General features: G+C 38.5%; 1 protein-coding gene across 1 annotated transcript in view; it reads left to right on the forward strand.

Annotated features, from left to right (window-relative positions):
* THSD7B (thrombospondin type 1 domain containing 7B) overlaps positions 1–22,070 on the forward strand; it is a 730,694-nt gene that overhangs the window by 617,468 nt on the left and 91,156 nt on the right. Inside the window, exon 15 of the mRNA XM_004774248.3 lies at positions 15,164–15,297. Within this exon, the coding sequence (XP_004774305.2) occupies positions 15,164–15,297 (134 nt within the window). The remainder of the gene's footprint in view (positions 1–15,163; positions 15,298–22,070) is intronic.

The following is a 22,070-nucleotide window of genomic DNA, read 5'->3' on the forward strand; positions in this document are numbered from 1 at the left end:
AGATAACTGTGCACATACTTAGGAAAGCCCTAACAAGCCTCTCTTACCTTGGGCTAACCTTCGGGCTTTATGCAAGCACAAAATGAACACAAGGACAGAGTTGTAAACTGCCTGGCTGAATGGTTAAAAGTGTGCCCCAGCACACATAGAGGCCCTTGGCAAAGACTGGGGACTTTAGTGCCAGGTGTTAAAGGGAATCTGTGTCAGATCATTAGACAGAGACATCATTAGGCATAACAAACACAGACTTCATAGAAGTAGTTCAAAAAAAGTCAACAAATAAACAACCTTAGCAACAACAATAACAAATACTGGAGAGAGAAGGAAGAAGCTGGTCTCCAGAGTTGCCACGTTTTATTATTCTAAATGTCTCATTTTTCTTTTTTTTTTTTTTAAAGATTTTATTTATTTATTTGTAAGAGAGAGAGAGAGTGAGAGCTAGCACAGGCAGACAGAGTGGAAGGCAGAGTCAGAGGGAGAAGCAGGCTCCCTGCGGAGCAAGGAGCCCGATGTGGGACTCGATCCCAGGACGCTGGGATCATGACCTGAGCCGAAGGCAGCTGCTTAACCAACTGAGCCACCCAGGCGTCCCAATGTCTCATTTTTCAACAACAACAAAAAAATAGCTATGCAAATAGAAAAGAAAGTGTTTTTTATACACAGAGAAATTAATTAAAAACAGACCAAAGACCAAAATGTAGGGCTAAAACTATTCCACTCTTAAAACTTCAGTATAAATCTCCGTGACCTTGGATTAGACAATGGATACCTGAAGCTCAAGTTATGACAGGGAAGAACTGGTAAATGGGATTTCATCCAGGCCAACAGCTTTTGTAATTGAAGGTACAGCATCAAAAAGTGCAAAGACAAACTACAGAATAAGACAACGTATTTGTGAATCATCTATCAGACGATGATTTAGTATCCAAGAAATAATAAAGAAATCTTACAACTCAACGATAAGAAGACTAATCAATGAGTACAGACCCATACTAGAAATTTCTCCAAATAAGATATATGAATGGCCAATAAGCATTCATATATCTTATGAATGTATTCAAGAAAAATGGCTGAATCTCAGAACAGAAAGGCTTGCTACATTTTAAATTGTGTTACATGAATGCTTACAATCCCAGCTCCATAGTGTTCTTGAAAGAAACTATCTATAATCACAGTATAAAAAATAATAAGATGCTCTGATGCTAAACATCACTAGTCATTAGGGAATACAAATCAAAACCACAATGAGGTATCACTTCACAGCCACTAAGATGTCTATAATCAAAATCAGAAAGACATTAATAAATGTTGAAGGTAGAGTAATCCTAATCCTTGTATATTCCTAGTGGAAATGTAAATGTTGCAGCCATTTTGGGAAACTCTTTGGCAATTAACAGAGAAGCATACCCAGTTTCCACCTGACCCAGCAATTCTACTCTGAGGTGGACAGCCAAGAGAATTGATAACATATATCCAGTGCAAACACTAGTACACAAATGTTCATTGCATGGTGTCCATAAACAATAATGAAATACTTATTCATGCTACATGGATAAACTTTGAAAATATTATGCTAAGTGTAAGTAAGTAACCAGACACAAAAGGCCACCTATTGTATGACTTCATTTATATAAAGTGTCCAGAATACACAAAAGGAAAAAAAAAAAAGACTAATGGTCGGTTGCTGGGGTAGGGGGAAGGAGAGAATGGGTAGTAATGGCTAATGTGAGTTTAATGTATCTTTTCAGGGTGATGAAAATATTATGGAATCAGAAGTAGTAGTGATGATTTCACAACTTTACATATGTATTTTTAAAAACTGAATTGTACACTTTAAAAGAATTTTAGAATATGTAAATTGTATCTCATTTAAAAAAAAGTAGAAGGCCGTATTTGGCCCATGGGCCAGAGTTTCCCAACATGCAAAAGAAAAGGATTTGTGCCACTTTATTTATCTAACGTCTAAGGGGGTTCTGGGTCAGTCTTACGTAGTACAACATCGGTAATATCTGAATTAATGCATGAGTGAATGAGTAAGCACAAGACATGTACTTTCAACTGTTAAACAATCTGTAACTGCTGTTACCAGATAACACACATCTTTACTGAAGAATAGTTCCCATGATATTCACTCTGTCTTCATTCTAATCCTCATCAATGCCTTATACACTTACCTTGTAAGTGATCACTAAATTGTTAATAGTTTTTAATTAAGTCTTGCAATGTAGGGCACTTGATATGTCTCAGCTGTAAAAAGATTTTACCTTTTTTAGTAGGAATCATTTCATGCTCAAAAGAAATGTCAAAAATTGATGTGATTGTGGAATAGTAAATATCCCTTGTATCTTTATCAGAAATAATAGTGCTATTTTTGGAGTGACTGAAGTTGTTTTGCTCGCTGAGCTGTCACTGATTGGACATCTTTTACTCCGCAATGTATTAGGTGCGGTGGAGGATGAGAAAGCATAAAACTTGAAGGCATTTGTCTCTTTCATTCTGTCATCTCTCTCAGGTTTTGAGCTTGTTAGAAACCTAGAATGTTAGAAACTATTCAAAGTTTATTAGGTTAATCTACATGGAAATGCAGGTGTGTTTTTGATGAAGAAAGTAGGGCAGTTGCACTAGATGATCATACAGCTTACTTTCAGCTTCAGAATGCCTTCACTTCCATGTTTCAATGCTTATCTTCCTCAAAACAGATGTTACTTATTACAGTGAGCTCTCAAACTTTTTAAAGCTCATGTATCCTTATTGATTTTTTTTTAATTTGTCTTTTCAGTGTTCCAAAATTCATTGTTTGTGCTCCATGCCCTGTGTTCCCTGCAATACCTGCCCTCCTTAATACCTACCACCAGGCCCACCCAACCTCCCACCCCTCTCCCCTCTAAAACCCTCTGTTTCTCAGAGTCCACAGTCTTTCATGGTTCATCTCCCCCTTTGATTTCCCCAAATTCACTTTTCCTTTCCTTCTCCCAATGTCCTCCATGTTATTCCTTATTGTTCTACAAATAAGTGAAACCATATGATAATTGACTCTCTGCTTGACTTATTTCACTCAGCATAATCTCTTCCAGTCCCGTCCATGTTGATAGAAAAGTTGGGTATTCACCCTTTCTGATGGAGGCATAATACTCCATTGTATATATGGATCATAACTTCTTTATCCATTTGTCTGTTGAAGGGCATCTTGGTTCCTTCCACAGTTTGGCGACTGTGGCCATTGCTGCTATGAACATTGGGGTACAGATGGCCCTTCTTTTCATTACATCTGTATCTTTGGGGTAAATACCTAGGATTGCAATTGCAGGGTCATAGGGAAGCTCCACTTAATTTCTTAAGGAATCTCCACACTGTTTTCCAAAGTGGCTGCACCAACTTGCATTCCCACCAACATTATAAGAGGGTTCCCCTTTCTCCACATCCTCTCCAATATATGTTGTTTCCTGTCTTGTTAATTTTGGCCATTCTAACTGGTGTAAGGTGGTATCTCAATGTGGTTTTGATTTGAATTTCCCTAATGCCTAATGCATTATTGTTCTTTTCTTGAAAGTAAGTATTAAAGTCAGGAGATGGGGAAAAAAAAGTTAGACCCCAAGAGTCCCTTAAGGAAATCAGTGGCAGAACCTGATACAAACCCCCTTTCTCACAGCTTCCTTTTCTAATCACTAGACCACAGATAATTTTTCACATAGTGTAAAGGATCACTTCATGAGTGAAATGAAGCCACCCCCAAAGAGGACCCCATTATTAATTTAATAGGATCCCACCAAAGAATCTAACAATGGATAATTGGAATCCAGTACAAGTAAAGTACTTGATGCTGCCCATCTCCTAGATTGCTCTACAGGTGCTGTTTTATCCATCCAAAGCTGGGTGATTCCTGCTAAGGAAGAACATTTTAACAAGACCCCATTCCACAAGTGAGATGCCAGCTCAGATTTAGAACAATAAATCCTATACTTCCTGTAGTTTAGTTCAACAGGAATTTATTATGACTCTGTCAAGGGCCCTGCACTTGAAAGGTGCTATGTGCAATGCAAGAGATGTGCAGGGAATCACCTCTACCTTCTGAGGGATCAAGTAGTCACTATGAGCCTGGCTTATGCCAGCAGAATCTGCCGTTAGCCAAGGATGGTGAGAGCTGACCATCTTGAATACTACCTACCTTTAAGGGAAAACAAAGTCAATCCTTTTAGAAGCTTGTATGTTTCTTAATTCAAGGCATCCATCATTGGAATGGGGAAATGGGGAACACACTGCAATTACTAGATCTATATTCAGAGATCAAGAACTTAGAAATGGGAGAATTTTGAAATCACATAAACGTAAAAAATGTAAGGCTCTGAATTCACTTGAATATCTACTTCCAAATCTTGGGACTAGAGTACAATTACAAGCAGTTAGATTTGAATTATTAGTACATAATTTTAAAATTCCAGTAAAATTTATTATGAGGGCAAGACTTTTAGCTTCGTGGTTTCATCTAGGTATATGTTCTTCAAGAAGCAAGCTCAGAGAAATATTTCTGCACTCATTCATATTTATGCTAATATACATCTATTAAGCACAAAGTATGAACCAGGGACACAAAATAACTTTAGATCCCAGAAAGGCTGCCATTGGTTGCATACATACAGGTTTATTTATGTCTTAACTTTTAATTCAGGCCAGCTTTGTAAGAACATGTCCGCTTTATGTAAATGGGTTAACTGATCATTCTGTAGCACATTTTAAGACCTTCACTGTCAGATTTTTCAAGTAACCAGTATATTGTACGTACCCAGGAATAGGTGGGTTGTTTGTGTTGTATATAGTAATACTTGTTCTTGTTACACCTGACTCCTGCGTAACATCAGCTGCCTTCCCTTTGGTCAAAATAAAATTTACTAAAATGGAGGCCAGGTAAGGTCTGCCTTAAATGATCATTTTCCTGCAGCTCTCATCTTCTGTTTTTATTTCGTGAAGAACCAGAAAGGTCTGCCTTCGTCCTTGTCTCTTCCTCACTGTCTGCCTCAAAGGAAGAATGTTTGCAACAAGATACTCTTTATTCCATAAAGCAGCAGCTTCCAATTAGTCCCTAATAAGAGCCTCCGACTGATGAAACTGGGGTGGGAATCGGAGCCAGGATCCCAATTTATCACCATGTAAGTGAATGGCAGGGATTCCATTATCCAATCAATCTTGCCTCTCAGTTCTGCAAAGGTCAGGCTGTGCTATCCTGGGTTATAAACATCACGTGTGGCTCTGTGTTTCACTTTAACTGTGTCCCCGACACATCAGTTTCTTATGGGAGGACTCACACCGAGAGTTCATATTTTAAAAAGCCATTTTTTGCTGTGCCTGGCCTTGGATTTTAACAGGGAAAACTGTGAGAGCCCAATGCAGTCTGAGAACTACTGCTTTACACAGTTCTGTACAGAAGAAAAAGATGGCTCTGTGTATGTGTATAACACATAACCTCTGTGCAAAAAGTCTCTTTAGGGGCATTTTATAATTATTTCTCTGGCTCCAACCTATAGGGAATTAATAATTGTCTCTTTTTTTGTTGGATGAAAAGATACACGGATCTCCTCCTCTCCTCTGCCTGTTACAATCGGATCATTTAGAAATTAGCCAAGTTGGGAATGGAGTTTTCAGTCAGCATTTCTTATGTTGTTCCTTCTGGTTTAAATTGGTTTTACTGAACTGAAAAATGGCCACCCTTTTCTTTTTTTTATTTAAATTTTTGATGGCCCCTTTTGTTCTCTCTGACTTCCTGATTGACTTTGAAATAGTGCTATGTGAGAACTCCCCATGCATTTCAGAGTAGGTAAGGTTTACTTGTGGTAATGATTAAAAGACTACAGCCTGATGAGCCTAGAGCCCTCAGTGCATGTGCAACACCAATTATGAGGCTTTCCTTTAATTCATGTGCTAGAAGCCAGTTTTGTGCTTGCCTACTGTGAGTACTGGTAAGTTCTGAGCAAACCTTCCAAAGATCAGATTGCTTTTCAGGTCATATACGGCATCAGATTTATCCCAACTAAGCCAACTTAAGACAAAATAAGATGGTAAATATGTCATGAAAAGTTTTCTGGGCAAATACCCAAGAGTTTCTGCTGTTCTGCTCATTAGCAGTACTCCCTGGAATTTAGGGCTCTTGGGAAACTGATGCCTTGTCTTTTTCTTCTTTTTCTTCACAATTCTCTTAGTGAAAAAGAAAAATCTTTCATGTGTTCCTATGTTCTAGAATACACTAATCTTAAATGACTTGAAAAAGTAGCACACTGATGTTTGGGTTGTCTCTTTCATTTTCACTTCCAAATCCCGGTGTCTCTTCTTCCTCATTCTGTTGGAAGCTTTGTGGAAATAGCAAGTTAAGAAGATCATTATTCCCAAACTGTAGCCTCCTACTGGGAGGCTGCCATTTTTGCTTTGCTCAGAGCTCTCCTGCGCTTTCATCTCCCTCCCATTTGAGGTGACTAATGTACCCCAAACTTTACTTGGAATTTTTCTCTTGATATAAATCTCAGATTTTACTGGCTCCTATTGTCTACAAATAAAATTTTATCTAATCACATTTTCCCATTTACTTACTTATGTAACTGCAGCTAGCTGCAGTCTCTAGGCTTGATCTTGTATGTACTGGGGCCCTTGAGTACAGCTTGAGAATTATATTTACATTTTGGGTTGTTTGCCTGATTAGCAAATCTCTCATCCGAAGTAGTTCCTATTAGATTATCCTAACTAGGGCTCTTTGTGCATTTGTATTGGAGGGTCTGGCCACACAAGTGTAGGATTTCTCTGCCTAAGGGGTGTGCAACTTAGATTAAACCTCTTCTTTATACAATTACATTTTTATCATCCAAGTTCTATTGATTTCCTAGGCATGTTTTCACAGGCTCCTTGCATTTAGTAAGTGAAGAAACAGTTGTATCTAGAGTGTAGGGACAGCATGATGGTCTCAACTACTGAGAACAAGTGGGAGCTAGCTGTATAGGATTCTGTCCCATCAAAGGCTGATAAGGAAAGTGAAGAATTTCCCCCAAGCTTTCACTTCTGTTTGACACTTAGATAATGAGTTGCAAGCTTCAGGCCACACCCTTATCTTTTTTGATAAACCCTAAATAGCACCAAATACCTTTCTGATCTACATACTCTTAGAACATTTGTTTCTAACAACTGAGATCTGTTCATCCCTGCTTTATGCCTCTAACTTGTAAAACTTTTGTTACCTGCCAAAAGGCAGGAGTTTCCATTTCAGACTCTTGTCTTCAGAGAAAGAAAGCTTTCTTTTCTCCCCTGATTTCTGGTGGTCTGGTCGTAGTCTGTGACCCAGATAAGTGACAAACTTACTCACTCACTTTCTCTCTCTCTCTCTCCATCTGTCTATCCATCCATCTATTTATCTACCTAATCTTTACACCAGACTCCTAGTATCCCATATATGGGAAGGGTAGACATCTTTTTTTCTCGAGTCAGGTTTCCATGGTGCAATCTAACCCTTTGAGACACATAATTCTTTTTAAAATTCTTAATACATTTCTATTGTGGTAAAAATGCTTAACATGAGATCTACCCTCTTAATAAATTTTTAAGTGTATAATACACTTAAAATGTATTCTCCATAAGCACAGTGTTATAGGCAGATCTCTAGAATTTATTCATCTGGCATAACTGAAATTTTATACCATTATTTAACATTTTCCCATTTCCCTCTCCCTTAGCCCCGACAACCACCATTCTATTCTTTGCTTCAGTGAGTTACACTTTTTGAAATACCTCATATAAGTGGAATTTTATAGTATTTGTCCTTCTGTAATTAGCTTATTTCACGTAACATCCTCAAGGTTCATTCATAACCTCTTATCTGAAAGGCTGTTAGTTCACTTCTTCCAAAGTTTTCTGGAAGTATCCATGGTATTAACATGGGTATTTTCTCCCCCACTTCAGTGTGACTGATAACTGCAATCTGTTCTATGAAAATCTGATGGACCACCATGACCATAGTCCCTGGCATACTATGATTAATCTACAGAATCCCATCTGAATTTTTTTATCATAGCACAGCATGGCAGTGGGTGGTGTCTCCCAGGGTGTTGGAAAAGTTGGTCCAACTGTGGAGTGAGTTTCCCCTCTCATTCTATCTTTTATGGTTGTTTACATAGTGCTGAGGTACAGAGTGTGGGCCTTATAGTTCAACTTACCCCAACTGGTCTATGTCAGTGTGTTCCCTCAATTCTGTACCACATATCAGGCACAGAGGGAGTCCAGTCAGTGCCCGTGTGTATATGTGTGTGTGTGTTCTTTACTGTAGAATATCATGCCCTGCATAGGATCTCTGCAATCATCATTTTTGTTGATTGTCCAGAAGAAGTGACAAACTTACTCATTACCCATTACCATGCAGTTCACTTTAAGACTGTTAAGACTGTTGTTGATTGTCCAGAAGAAGTGACAAACTTACTCATTACCCATTACCATGCATTCACTTTAAGACTGTGGTTTCATAGTCACTTAAATCACACACAGAAAGAAATGTAAGTCTGCTACCAGGGAAATACAGTATAATGGATTAAAAAACAACAACAAGGGGCGCCTGGGTGGCTCAGTGGATTAAGCCCCTGCCTTCGGCTCAGGTCATGATCTCAGGGTCCTGGGATGGAGCCCCACATCGGGCTCTCTGCTCAGTGGGGAGCCTGCTTCCTCCTCTCTCTCTCTGCCTGCCTCTATGCCTAATTGTGATCTCTGTCAAATAAATAAATAAAATCTTTAAAAAACAACAACAACAATACAACTGAGACATTGTTATTTGTTTGCCATTACAAATAATCTAAACTCCATTAGCACAGATAACTGAGCTTTACATGGTGTTTTACATGAAAACTTAGTGGCTCCCCACTATAAAATACCATCTGTAAAGTTAAGGCTATGTGTAATATCCTTGAAGGAGGCAAGAAACATGGGGAAGGGGAAGAAGTATATGCAAGGCTTGGGTTCCAACTTATTCAGTCTTTGTACCCAAACCAATCTCCCCCTCCACCCCTACTGTGGGGAGGAAAATAGGACTGCATGAATGACAGAGCTGGCTTAGCTGTGAGAGGTTATTCATCTTGATTCTGAGGACACTGTGCTTTAAAGATCATCAGTGGTATTCAGGATGAAGGTAAGGAGTTGAGTGCTTTAGCCCATTAAAAAAATGAAAGGGGAAAAAATCTGGAGTTACGACCTTCTCAGTAAGAAATATTCTTCCACGTCCACTTTAGAAAAAAGCTATTCTGTACAACATATCTTCTGTCAAAATAGAAACAGTAATATGATTTCAAGGCATAGCCCATTGTTAGTCCATTTTTTTCTCTTTTTTATATGTAAAGGCAGTAGTTCCCTGCATTTTTATTATAAGGATCTTGCATCGTTAGCCAGCCTGGATTGAGAAACTTTCTCATGAGCAATTTCAAATTAAAACTTCATTAATCACAGTATTGACTACATTCATTCGATAAGCAGTGGTGACAATATGTCTGAGATTATTTTATTCTTTGAGACTACAGGCAAGGTTTGGTTTGGGAATGGATTTATGGGTCCCTCAGTACAATACTACACTTATCAGAGTCTGTATATGCAGCTCGAAAGCTACTGTCCTATTAAAAGATGAGGAATGTAGACTTTTCTAATAAACTTCCCATTGGCTTTAAAGTTCAACAACTTGTCTCCAGATTTAACAAATAAGACTCATGAAGCATTATGAGGTTTGTTTTGAGATTTTTTTAGTGTGAAAACTGAAGAGAAAACCTATAATGCATATTTAAAACCACTGGCGAATCTCACAGACCAGGCAGGTGATTTCCTGAGCAAGGAATGCTCAGGAAATCTTTTCATTTGCTGTGTAGCTAGAGAAGCCAGGGTGAGAAAAACGTCTTAGAAGAGGAAGACAGCCAAGGCCTTAGACTTGAACATTGAGGCTAGAACGGACAGTTGCCTGCCTCACAAGTATAGATTGCTTTATTCCAGATTTCCAGAAAATACCTGAGTTCAGATGCCTCCCTGTTGAGTAACACATTGCACAAATGATGGGCACAATGGTTTTCCCACAGATACCAATTTAAAAACAGTTGTGGATTTTTTTTTAACACCCCATTCACACAAGGAATTGCAACCATCTAAAGGACTCAGGCCTGCTCTTGCTTTGAACATGAAAGTAGGTTTTCTGAGATCCCTCCTAGTTTTTTTGAAATTCTTAAAAGATGCCATACCTGAAGCCTTGGGATGAATTGCTTGTGCAGTTGTTTAAATAGTGTATGTGTATGTGCACACACACACACACATATATATAATGTATACAATATGTGTATATATTAGTAGACATTATCTACTCTGTAGACATCTATGAAAATTCTGTTCTTGTTCTTATTCTTCCCTTTTTAGGAATTGATAAATATTAGCCTTATCTTCCTCATTAAAAAGATATTCTCTGAGCATGACAATGTGCGTAAACAAGCTAAACAGGCAAAACCCATGCACTGTTTGCATCAGAAGAGTGGGATTCAGAATTCTTCTCCATTTGAGCACGAGTTTAATCATTCTTCTGTCATGAATCTGTCATGAATGACTGACTAGGCATCTTCAAATTCTCTTTATTTTCACCTAGAAATAGGAATTCTTATAACCTTGTGTAGCTCAAATGATCCTGATGATTAAGACCTGAAGCATGACATGTCCTATACAAGCTCTAAAGTTCTACACAGCATCATATGGAGTCATTGATAACCAGGGGCCAGTGATGGGCCCATGGTAAAGCAGTGGGTACAGTTGCGGGAGGACTGAAATTTAGCACCACATGTATTGTATTTATACAGACTGGTATAAATGCGCGATTAACACAAATGGAAGAAAAGTTTACTTGCCTAAATGTGATACTTTCCAGACATATAGACATTCATACTGGAAGAGTGCATAATTTAGCACTGACTGAATGAGAAAAGGGGCAAAATTTGGTTGAGGGAGGATTTAGTATAGAGGACCCTTCTGAAGGGGAAGTGTGAACCCTGGAGGAGGAAAGAGAGGAAACAGACAACTAGAGAAGGGCTGGGCGGCGGGGGTGGGGGTGGGGTGGTGATGGTGAGGGGGTGGTCTTTGAATTAAGACATGAGAGTCCTAGACCTGAGGTAAATTTGTACATCTTATGTTAAAAGCTTAAAACATTTGTGGGAGAATGGAACCCATAGTGCTTTATTGATCTCACCACTCCCAAAAGACCATTTCCTCTCACCTTCCAATGGTATATAGGCCCTGGCTCAGATTTGCAGGAATTTCTCGTCCTAAATGGGCTTTTGTCAAGTTCTACCAAGTAACCGCAGTACACAGCATGGAAGTCTTCAGCCTGAAGATTTCTGCATGGGTGTTGACTGCAGATTCACTGGAGAAAAGTGCCTTAGTATAGAAAACTGGAAGTTATGAGTTTTCCTTTATTTTTGTTCTTATTGTGGTTACTGTTCATTTGCTTTATTTGAGCCCTTGAACCCTAGGACTCTGATATGCAGTGGTAACATCTGCTGAGCTCTAGAGAGACCTTGCTTCCAAGTTTATGCCAGGGAAGTCTGCTATAGTTGGAGATGAGTATCAGGAAATAGTACTTAATTAAAATGATCAATTACAACGAGCAGAGACTTATTTAATAAATATTAAAAGACCGACTCAATGAATGCGTTTATGATATGACTCTGGAACTAGCAAAATTATGAAAACACAATTCCCCACTGAAGAAGTAATAAATAGAACTCATTACTAAGAGAAGGAAATGTTGCCTCTCTCAGAGGATTTAGATTTTTCAGTAGCATTTTTAGCATCTATGGCCCTATTAGACCCTGTTATTTTATTTCTAATTTGTGCCATTTACGAATGATTTTCATTTAACTTTCCCATGGCTCATTTCTCTCCTTCAGAACATTTCCATATGATTCCTTGATAAAATCCTTGCTTTAACACATTTCCATTATAAAACTGTAATAAGCACCAACTAAATAGCAAAATGAAATAGCCAGAACATAAAGGACTGACAGGAGAAGAAATTGGCCAGCTGGGTAGTTAATTTTTATTCTTGAATGCCTGCTGCACTTTTTGCCTCTTGTGGGTGTTTTCAATCCTCTCAATAAGATTCCATGTCTAATGGACAAGGACTCTAAGGAGACTGTTCTCACAATTCTTAAGGAAAAGCCTTTCTCTCCTATAACAAAATCATTGAGCAGCACCTTTTGATGGCGTAGTGATTGCTATTCTTCATCCAACCCCATGGTGGAAAGAAAAGGTTTTTGGTTTTGCTCCCTCTTACTGTCCTTTGGGCTTTGTAAAATACCCCTTACACGTTCTGTTTGGAATTTGTGTTCTCTAGAGGATTGTGTGAAGGTCATTTAGTAACCTGGACCCTTTTCAATTCAACCAGTACTTATTGAAGCCCCTCCATTCCCCATGTCTTGTGAAATACAGACATCATGGAAACTAGGTTTCTGCCTGCCTAAGACTCAAGAGTCTTTTTAAGTGGTCGCCTAAGCAAATGCTGCTTATCTGGGTCTGACTTTGGTTAGGACTAGAAGCATCCTTAGGTGTGAAAAGTACAAACTGTGCTTATTTTCTCAGTTTTATTTAAAGTAAAAAAGTAGACTTATTATATAAAGTAAAAAGCAGCCATTAAGACCAAGGTGAGAAAAAGAGCTAAAGTAGTGTGAGAAATAGGAAAGACCCAAGAGTTAAATGTGTCTGTTCCTCCAGCAACACACAATGAGGTTCTAACAACCAGCACTGTTCCAGCCCCAATACATGTGCATCCTGTTGTTATAATCTGACTACAAGTCTGCTTTAAACGGAGACTGTAGTACCAAAACATGTCAACTAGGGGTCATGGGAAAAGCCTTGTGGAAGTGCTGGGGTTTACTTGGACTTTGAAGGAAGGGTATGGATTTACCATCTAGAAGTAACAATATGAGCAATATTAAAATAACATACATGTGTGGGGAAAAAAAAATCAAGTAAATCCATGTGAATTTTTTTGAGTTTTTTTTTTTTTTTTAAATACCCGTTAGTTAAAAGGGTGAGTCAACATCTTCCTACATAGATAGGCTCCCTATCTTCCAGCAACTTTTCACTGAGGTTAGCTACTCTGCTTAGGTATAAGTTGCATAGCATAAAGAGTAAAAATAGTAAATCAAATATACAACCAGACATTTAAATGTGTGTATCAGAGCAACATGCAACTACACAGGTTTTCATTTTTCTGTCTGTCTTTGGGCTTTATGTAGGAGGTAGGGTGGACATGTAAGCTCTGTTTAGTATGGGTAACTTCAGAAAAATAGGTCCCTCTCAGGATACTCCATCCATCTGCCTTCAAATTTATGCATGAGGCATGGGAAAATACTTTTTTAATGAATATTTCCATCTACCCTTTGTCTGTACCAAGTGCTTTGGCAGACTTTCATGTATCTCATATGAAAGCCAAAGAGCTTTATTTAAATTGTCTGATACACATTGAAAAGTTTATAGAACGAGCCCACAAATTCAGTTCAGTGCTCATTTTTGTGGTAGAGTGGAGTTGGGTAAACCCGCAGCTGTCATCAGCTCACTTTCCAGGTGTCTGTTCCACTGGGGTCATGTCTTTTCAATTTTGTAGATTTTTCTCTTACCTCTACCATGCTAGGAGTCAGGCAGACTTTTCTCCCTTACAAGTTATTACCTCCTTATTCTAATGTAGGTTCTGCTTCCAAACCTTTCATTCCATTCTTGGCAGCATTCACAGCATGAAATGTGCTTCTTTTATTACTTAATTCCTTACTCTCCTGCACCCATTTCTAGTTCTATTTTCCCATCTCCTTTCATTTTGCCCTCACATATTTTTCACTTTGTGGTTTTTCCTTTTCCTTGTGTGCTCTACATGAGAGAGCCATATAGAACCACACAGTTAAAAATAGTTTCTGACATTATTTGTGATCCCTAAGATGTAGTGTCACAAATAACCTTTTCTCATTTGATTTCCATCTAACATGCTGACAGTGCTCCAATCTTGTTTTCTGATTATCCCATTACATAGTGCTTTCCCTCGCATTTAGTGGGAACTCGCAAGTAATGGTTCGGTTTGGATAGCACTGCCTAGTCATCATTTACAATTTTTTGGAATTAGAAAGGCAGTGGGAGAAAAGAACTCGAGCATAAGTTCTTATTTAAAAGGAAAAGCATTAATTAACTATTTTGGTAATAGTTTGAATCAGTCTTCATCAATAGGCTATACTAGAGTCATCTTTGTGATCTAGAGTAACACGCAATGAAACATTTTCTTACTGAGGGAGAGGGCTGTGCTCTATATTGAGTAATGCATTTTAAATTCAGTTTTTAAAAGGGAGGCAAACTCAATTGAGTACCCAATGGGATACAATTCCAGGTGAAAAAAAATCATCCCCAACAAGTGCATAGGAAGTAACCTAAGAATTCATTTACTGTAATCATTGGTTTTACCATAAAATTGTAAATATTTACAGTCAGTAATCAATCATGCCCTGCTTCTAACAGTCTAGCAGTGTTTGTCTTGTGTGTGTGTGTGTGTGTGTGTGTGTTATAGCTGTGCTCTGAAAACATCCTACAAATAGCTAAATTCATATGAAGCCACAATACCCAGGAGGCTAAATGATTGCCTGTTAGCATTGATCATTTGGGGGCATAGAAAGAAATTTCTGGTGCAAATAATACCACTTTTCTTATGCATTCTAAGGACCTCTTATATTCAAGAGTAAATTTTCTTTACATATATTTATTTCAATTGACATCTCAAAGTACATCTGAGAATACAGTATGCCATATAATTGAGAGCTGGACCATCTAATAGATGGCTGTGTGAGGCCTTTGAGGAAATGAAACAGTAATAGAATTCCTCTTCTCAGTGGTAGGAAATGACTGTCTTTTGTTCTCCTCCGTGAAGGCATACCATCATGTCTTAGTTGATTTCCCCTGTATGTTTCTTTAGGCAAGTCAGTAATTTCAGAGAAGCCAAATACATCTTGCTTTTGGGGAGTGTAATTTGGCTGTTTTAGACAGAGTAAAGTTCTTGGGCTATGTTCAGCAGCATTTCTAAAAGATAGGCTCTTTTTATATAACTTGGATAGTTCCATATAATTTTTTTCTTTTCATTTCCTCTTCTTGACAGGTGCATGAGGCAGTCCCTTGCTACAGTGAATGCAATCAGTATTCGTGGGTGGTAGAACACTGGTCTCCATGCAAAATCCACAATGAGCTGAGGTCTCTACGCTGTGGAGGAGGAACGCAATCTAGGAAAATCAGGTGTGTGGAAATGGAGACATTTGGGAAATGGGGCAGTGGAACTTACACATTTTTATAAAAAACCAGAGTGTTGTTTATCCAAGTGCACCCTGATTTTCATACTGCATACTCTGTCTTTTGCTAATCATTAAGCATCTTTTGAAGTATAGGTGCCTTAACTGCCCTGTGTACAGTGGGATATCCTCTGCAGTCGAGTCACAATCTCTGCCATTCCCCGCAAATGACTTCAGTGGGAAAGCTAACTGCATGGAGCAGGCTGGTATCCCTTCACTGATTCAAACTGACGCATAGCCATAACTGTTAACAAATCTGGAGATTGTGGCTGTGATATCATGTCTCTTTTTTGCTCTGTGGGTAGTGTAGTTGATGGACATTGTCTTAATTTTGAATGTCAGTATGTTGAAAGGTCAATTTAAACCCTCACAGCTGGTCTTGGAAACTACAGTCTGAGAATACTTATGAACCTTAGTGATGACTTTTAATATAAAAGGAGCACACCTCTGACAGAGTTTAGTGAATTCTGGGTTATTTATGGAAGGATCTTGTTTAAAGTTTTTTGTTTTGCAAATATAGCAGTAATAAGCAAAAGAAACACTTGGTCCGAGTTTGTCTAAATGGCCTCTTTAAAAATGATTTGGAAAGAATGAATTTCTTTATCAATTAAGGTTACTGGTAATAAATGTTAGCTTGAATAAGTGAAAACTAAAATATTAATGATAAACAATGGTTAGTATGTAAAATCAAGAAGAAAATATAGTTTAGTCAACTATTCAATTGCATGAGCACAGTGTATCATTTTGTGGGATTTAGGAAGCTCCATTTCAAATGGACAGACAGTTCTCAAATCCTGTAACTCCCTGTTCAGTTAACTGTTAGATTGAAGTCGTTTAAGTCAGAGCCTACTTATATATGTTGGTTGTTATTCAATATCAGTGAATTTATTTTATTCAGTAATTTGGTACATACACATCATTTCCGAGACTTAGTCTCAGTGTTGTAAAATCACTGGTAGACATGTTGGAAGAAGTAGCTCTTGGTGAAACTAGCATCAACCCAAGCAATTGGCTGACAGACAAACTGTCTTTCTGTCACTTTGTTCATTCCTCTTTCCTCTGAGGACTCCTGGGCTCATGCTGTCATAGACCTTTTTCTCTTCAAAGTCTATGTCTCCTGCGTCTTATTCTCATGGTTTTGGGAAATGACTAATCAACCTAGCTTATCAATTAACAAGAGGGCGAGCTGTGATAACTCCCACTCTCATCCTTGCCAGGACTTCTTAGCAGTACTCAGCAAAATCTCAGGAGAGAAAGGAAAGCTTTAAGAGAATAAATTGCTACCGACAGAATTATGGCAGGCTGACTGAGGAAAAACATACTTAAATAAGAAGGCCTTTAAGCCATACGTAGCTCAGACTTACAGAGCTTGATATAATACAAATAATACAGCTATTGAATATCATTCTGTTATGAGGTAAATTGTGTTCCCCAAAAATCTATGTATTATAGTCCTAGTCTTCAGTACCTCAAAATAAGACTGTATTTGGAGATAGGCTCTTTGTAAAGAGGTAATTAATGTTAATGATGTCTTTGGGATGGGCCCTAATCCAATCGATTAGTGTCCTTAAAAAAGAGATTAGGACACACAAAGAGGGAAGAGCATGTAAAGCCACAGGAAGTGTAATCATCAAGACAGTATGGTACTGGCACAAAAACAGACACATGGATCATGGAACAGAACAGAGAGCCCAGAAATGGACCCTCAACTCTATGGCCAACTAATCTTTGACAAAGCAGGAAAGAATATCCAGTGGAAAATGGACAGTCTCTTTTTAATAAATGGTGCTGGGAAAATTGGACAGCCACATGTAGAAGAATGAAACTGGACAAGTTTCTTACATCATACACAAAGATAAACTCCAAATGGATGTAAGACCTAAATATGAGACAGGAATCCACCAAAATCCTAGAGGAGAACAGAGGTAGTAACCTCTTCGACCTCGGCTGCAGCACCTTCTTGCTAATATGTCTCTAAAGGCAAGGGAAACAAAAGCAAAAATGAATTGTTGGGACTTTAAGACAAAAAGCTTCTTCACAGCAAAGGAAACAGTCAACAAAAGTAAAAAGCAACCTACAAAATGGGAGAAGAGATATGCAAATGACCTGTCAGATAAAGGGTTGGTATCTGAGATCTATAAATAACTTATTGAACTCAACACCCAAAAAAACAAATAATCCAGTCAAGAAATGGGCAGAAGACATGAGCAGACATTTTTCCAAAGAAGACATCCAGATGGCCAACAGACACATAAAAAAATGTTCTACATCTCTCAGCCTCCGGGAAATACAAATATGAACCACAATGATACCACCCCACTCCAGTCAGAATGGCTAAAATTAACAAGTCAGGAAACAACAAATGTTGGCAAGGATGCGGAGAAAGGAGAACCCTCTTACTCTGCATGTGGGAATGCAAACTGGTACAGCCACTCTGAAAAACTGTGTGGAGGTTCCCCAAGAAGTTAAAAATAAAGCTACCCTATAATCCAGCAATTGCTCTACTAGGTTGTTAACCCCAAAGATACAAATGCAGTGATCCAAAGGGGCACCTGCTGTTCAATGTTCATTGAGGCCATGTCCATAGTAGCCAAACTGGGGAAAGAGCTGAGATATCAATCAACAGATGAGTGGATAAAGATGTGGGGAGTGTGTGTGTGTGTGTGTGTGTGTGTGTGTGTAAGAAAGGTCACAGAGGACAATTGGGGAAAGGAGGAAAAACTGAATGGGAAGTCATTAGAGAAGGAGAAAACCTATGAGAGACTCTTAACTATAGGAAACAAATAAAGGGTTGCTGGAGGAAAGGTGGGTGGGGGCTGGGGTGACTGGACATTAAGGAGGGCATGTGATGTGATGAGCACTGGGTATTATATGCACCTGATGAATTATTGAACATTACACCTGAAACTAATGATGTACTATATGTTGGCTAACTGAATTTAAACAAGAAAATGAAAAATAAAGACACCATTCATTAGCCATCCACATGCCAAGGAGAGAGGTCTCAGCAGAAACCAACCCTTCCAGCACCTTGATCTCAAGATGTGGAGCCTCAATAATTTTCTATTGTTTAAGGCACCTACTCTGTGATATTTTGTTGTGGCAGCTTTGTGTGTATGATCACATTTAAATATGTGAAGTAGATTTTTCTAGGTATTTTGCATTCCAAACCATTATTGGTCTTAATAAGACACTGTTGTAATGAACAAAATAGCTTGTCCTTCTCTTTCTTGAAACTTCAAAACTGGAAGACATTCTTATGATTCATCTTGGATTGCAATAACTTATTATTTTTTTTTAAAGATTTTATTTATTTATTCGACAGACAGAGATCACAAGTAGGCAGAGCTGCAGGCAGAGAGAGAGAGGAGGAAGCAGGCTCCCCGCTGAGCCTGATGCGGGGCTCCATCCCAGGACCCTGGGACCATGACCTGAGCTGAAGGCAGAGGCTTTAACCCACTGAGCCACCCAGGCACCCCGGATTGCAATAACTTATTAATTCAAAAAAAATATTCTATGTATCAGGCAGTCTAGGTGCTGGGGATTAAAAAAGTGAACAAAAGAAGTTTCTATCCTTAAATAACTTACAGTGGCAGAGAAAAAGATAAACACATGAATGTAATGGAATGCCTTTGCTTGAAATGCCAAAAAAAGAATAAAAATTGGGTTGGATTTATGGAGAAGACTGGAGAGGTTGGCCAGGAAAATATCCAAGCAGAGAATAACATGAGAGACCTGAATGAATATAAAGAGGTACTGAAAGAAATCCCAGGAAGAAAGAGTATCCAAAGCAGAAATCTTCTTGGCTTTTTATAACAAGATGAATAACAAAGTGTTCTGTATAGCTGATGCTGGGACTCAAATCACACAATCTTCTAAAACAAGGCAAAAGGATTTTTTTCTAACTGCGACTTGAAGCCATGAAAGGTTTGAGACAGAGGAAATGACAAGGTCTTAATTTAAATTTGAAAGGACCTTGTTGGATGTAGAGAAGGTATTTGGGGGTATATAAATGGAAGCAGAGATGAAGGTTTCAAAGACATTCCAAAATTCCAGGTGGGAGACGATGATTGGACTGGGTTTGGTAATAATGAAGGTGCTGACAAGGTCACATTCGGACTATATTTGGAAGGCACAGACTGTAGGATTTATTTATAAAGTGATTGTAGAACATGGAAGAAAGAAAAGCATCAAAGATGACCGCTAGGTTTCAGTGTCTAACAATCACAGGGATGAGGGTGCCATTTGTTGAGATGAGGAATATTAGAAGCAAGTTTGAGAGGAAAATCAAAGGCTAGCTTTTGAACACATAAAATTTGCCTTCCAACTGTGACAAGAGACTGGAGTTCGGAGAGAGACAGTGGTATAAATTTGGTCATCAACAGCTTATTCATTTGGTATATATTGATAAGAAAAGACATAAGAAATTGAGCCCTGAGGAACTCCATTATTCATGGATGATAGCAAAGAGAGGGCTTTATAAATGAGACTGAGCAAGAGCTGTTGGAGAATGAGGAAAAGCAAGAAATTGGGAAGGCAAGAGGGTTTTTCAAGAAAAAGATAGTCATCAGTTGTTTCAAAAGGCTCTCAGAAGTTTACTAAGATGACAGTTGACCATTGAGTTTGGCAATGAGGGGAGTCTGTTAATGATCCAGATAAGAGGTTTCTCTGGAATGTACTAAAAGTGTGATTAAACGAAATTCAAGAGACAGTCATGAAGGAAGTAGGGGGAAGGTGTGGGAATAGCAAATATGCTTCAAAACAGTTCTGTACTGAGTTTTCAGTAGAAATGAGGTGACAGTTGAAGGAAGATGGGGATGGAAATTGATGATCCAGGATATGTAACTGCAGGGGCATTTTTATTTGGGGATACCTTCAATTTCAGTCTTTTCAAGTCTTTACTCTTAGGCTTATCAGAACCCTCAGAAAAGTCTTTTCATAAATCAAGCGTGAAATAGATAATACTAACAGCCAGTGTTTTTGGAACCTAATGAAAGAAGGTTGTTGATGTGGTAGACAGAATTGTGCCCCCTTCAAAGACATCCACATTCTAATCCCTGAAATCTGTGAATCTGTTACCTTTTATAGTAAGAGGAACTTTGCTGATGTAATTAGATTAGGATTTTGAGCCTGGAAGATATACCTGGATTGTCTGGACAGGGACACTTCATTTGCAAGTGTTCTTAAATGTGAAAGGGGAAATGGGAGAGAAAAAGGAAAATGCGACCAGAGATGCAAGGCACAGAGAGATGCAAGTCTGATGGCTTTGAAGATGGAGAAAGAGGCCATGCCCAGGGAATGAGGATGGCCCCTGGAATATGGAAAAAGGTAAGGAAGTAGTCTCTCCTCTAGAGCCCCCAGAAGGAAATCCAGCTCTACCAAGGCATTGATGTTACCTTAGTGGGATCCGTGTTGGATTTCTTTTTTTTTTTTTTTTAAATTTTATTTATTTATTTGACAGACAGAGATCACAAGTAGGCTGAGAGGCAGGCAGAGAGAGAGAGAGGAGGAAGCAGGTTCCCTGCAGAGCAGAGAGCCTGATGTTGGGCTCGATCCCAGGATCCTGGGATCATGACCAGAGCTGAAGGCAGAGGCTTAACCCACTGAGCCACCCCGGTGCCCCGTGTTGGATTTCTATACTACAGAATTGTAAAATAGTTTTTGTTCTTTAAACCACTAAGTTTGTGGTAGTCCTTCCAGTGTGTTAACTTGTATGTAAACCCTTGTTTTCAGTATAATGTTCTCATCCCTAAGTGAGCTATGTTCTCTAGTCCAAAGACTGACTATTTTTATGACCCTCTCCAAATAATAAACATTCAGTTACCTGCGGGGGAGGGGGGTAAGGGAGGGGCCATCACCTAGCCCTGTGGATGATGGGAGATCTGAGGGCCCAGGTACCTCTTAAACATACTTTCAGTACATCTTCCAATTTTTCAGCATCACTTTTATCCACATTTCCAGAAGTACTTGGTGACACAAGCTCCTGAATTTTTTATGTTTTCTGTGGTATGAATGGAGTTGCGTTCTTTGTTTTTCCTTGAGTGTTGGTATTTCAGCTTTTCTATTTCCCATCTGTTGTCTTTGTTCTTTGTCCTTGTAAGGTAATGTCTTTCCCCCCACCTTGAGTTTTTGAGTTTTCTTTGTGGATTTTTGGTTATTTTGTAACAAATGACTTTACAATTGTTTTTGTGGCTTATTAAGAGTGAACAAAGACTGGTGCGTACATTCAGCTGGACACCATTGTCCAGAAGTCTATGTCTTCTTTCTCAGGGAAATAATAAAAGAACATCAACAGAGAGTGTGCAGGCAAGAAGGAAAGCAATTTCCAGCTTTTAAGTTTGTCCGGAAGAAGACACATAAGCTATTTTGTGGTCCCTCCTTCCACTATTGATTAATACCACAAAATAAATTAAGGTCCATAGATGATTCTATGGACCATGCCTTCTTACATTAGAAAACATTACTTAACATCTTCTAGCATTTTTGTTAACCTTGTTTATACAATGTACAGGTTTTCATTACTTTACCAAGTCAAGCTCATAAAGGTTACTTTGTTTTGTACAAGGTAATAGATTACTCTTCAATTTTCCTGAATTAAAAAAAATGTATAAAAGATGTATGTATAAAAGAAACTCATAATGCATAGGATATTTCATTCTAGCTTAGCACTATTTGGGGGACACCAATAGCTCTCCATCATATCTGTCTTAAAATGCTTAC

The sequence above is a fragment of the Mustela putorius genome, unplaced genomic scaffold (assembly GCF_011764305.1).
Source record: "Mustela putorius furo isolate JIRA1106 unplaced genomic scaffold, ASM1176430v1.1 tig00003867_pilon_pilon_pilon, whole genome shotgun sequence".
In the NCBI taxonomy this organism is placed as follows: domain Eukaryota; kingdom Metazoa; phylum Chordata; class Mammalia; order Carnivora; family Mustelidae; genus Mustela; species Mustela putorius.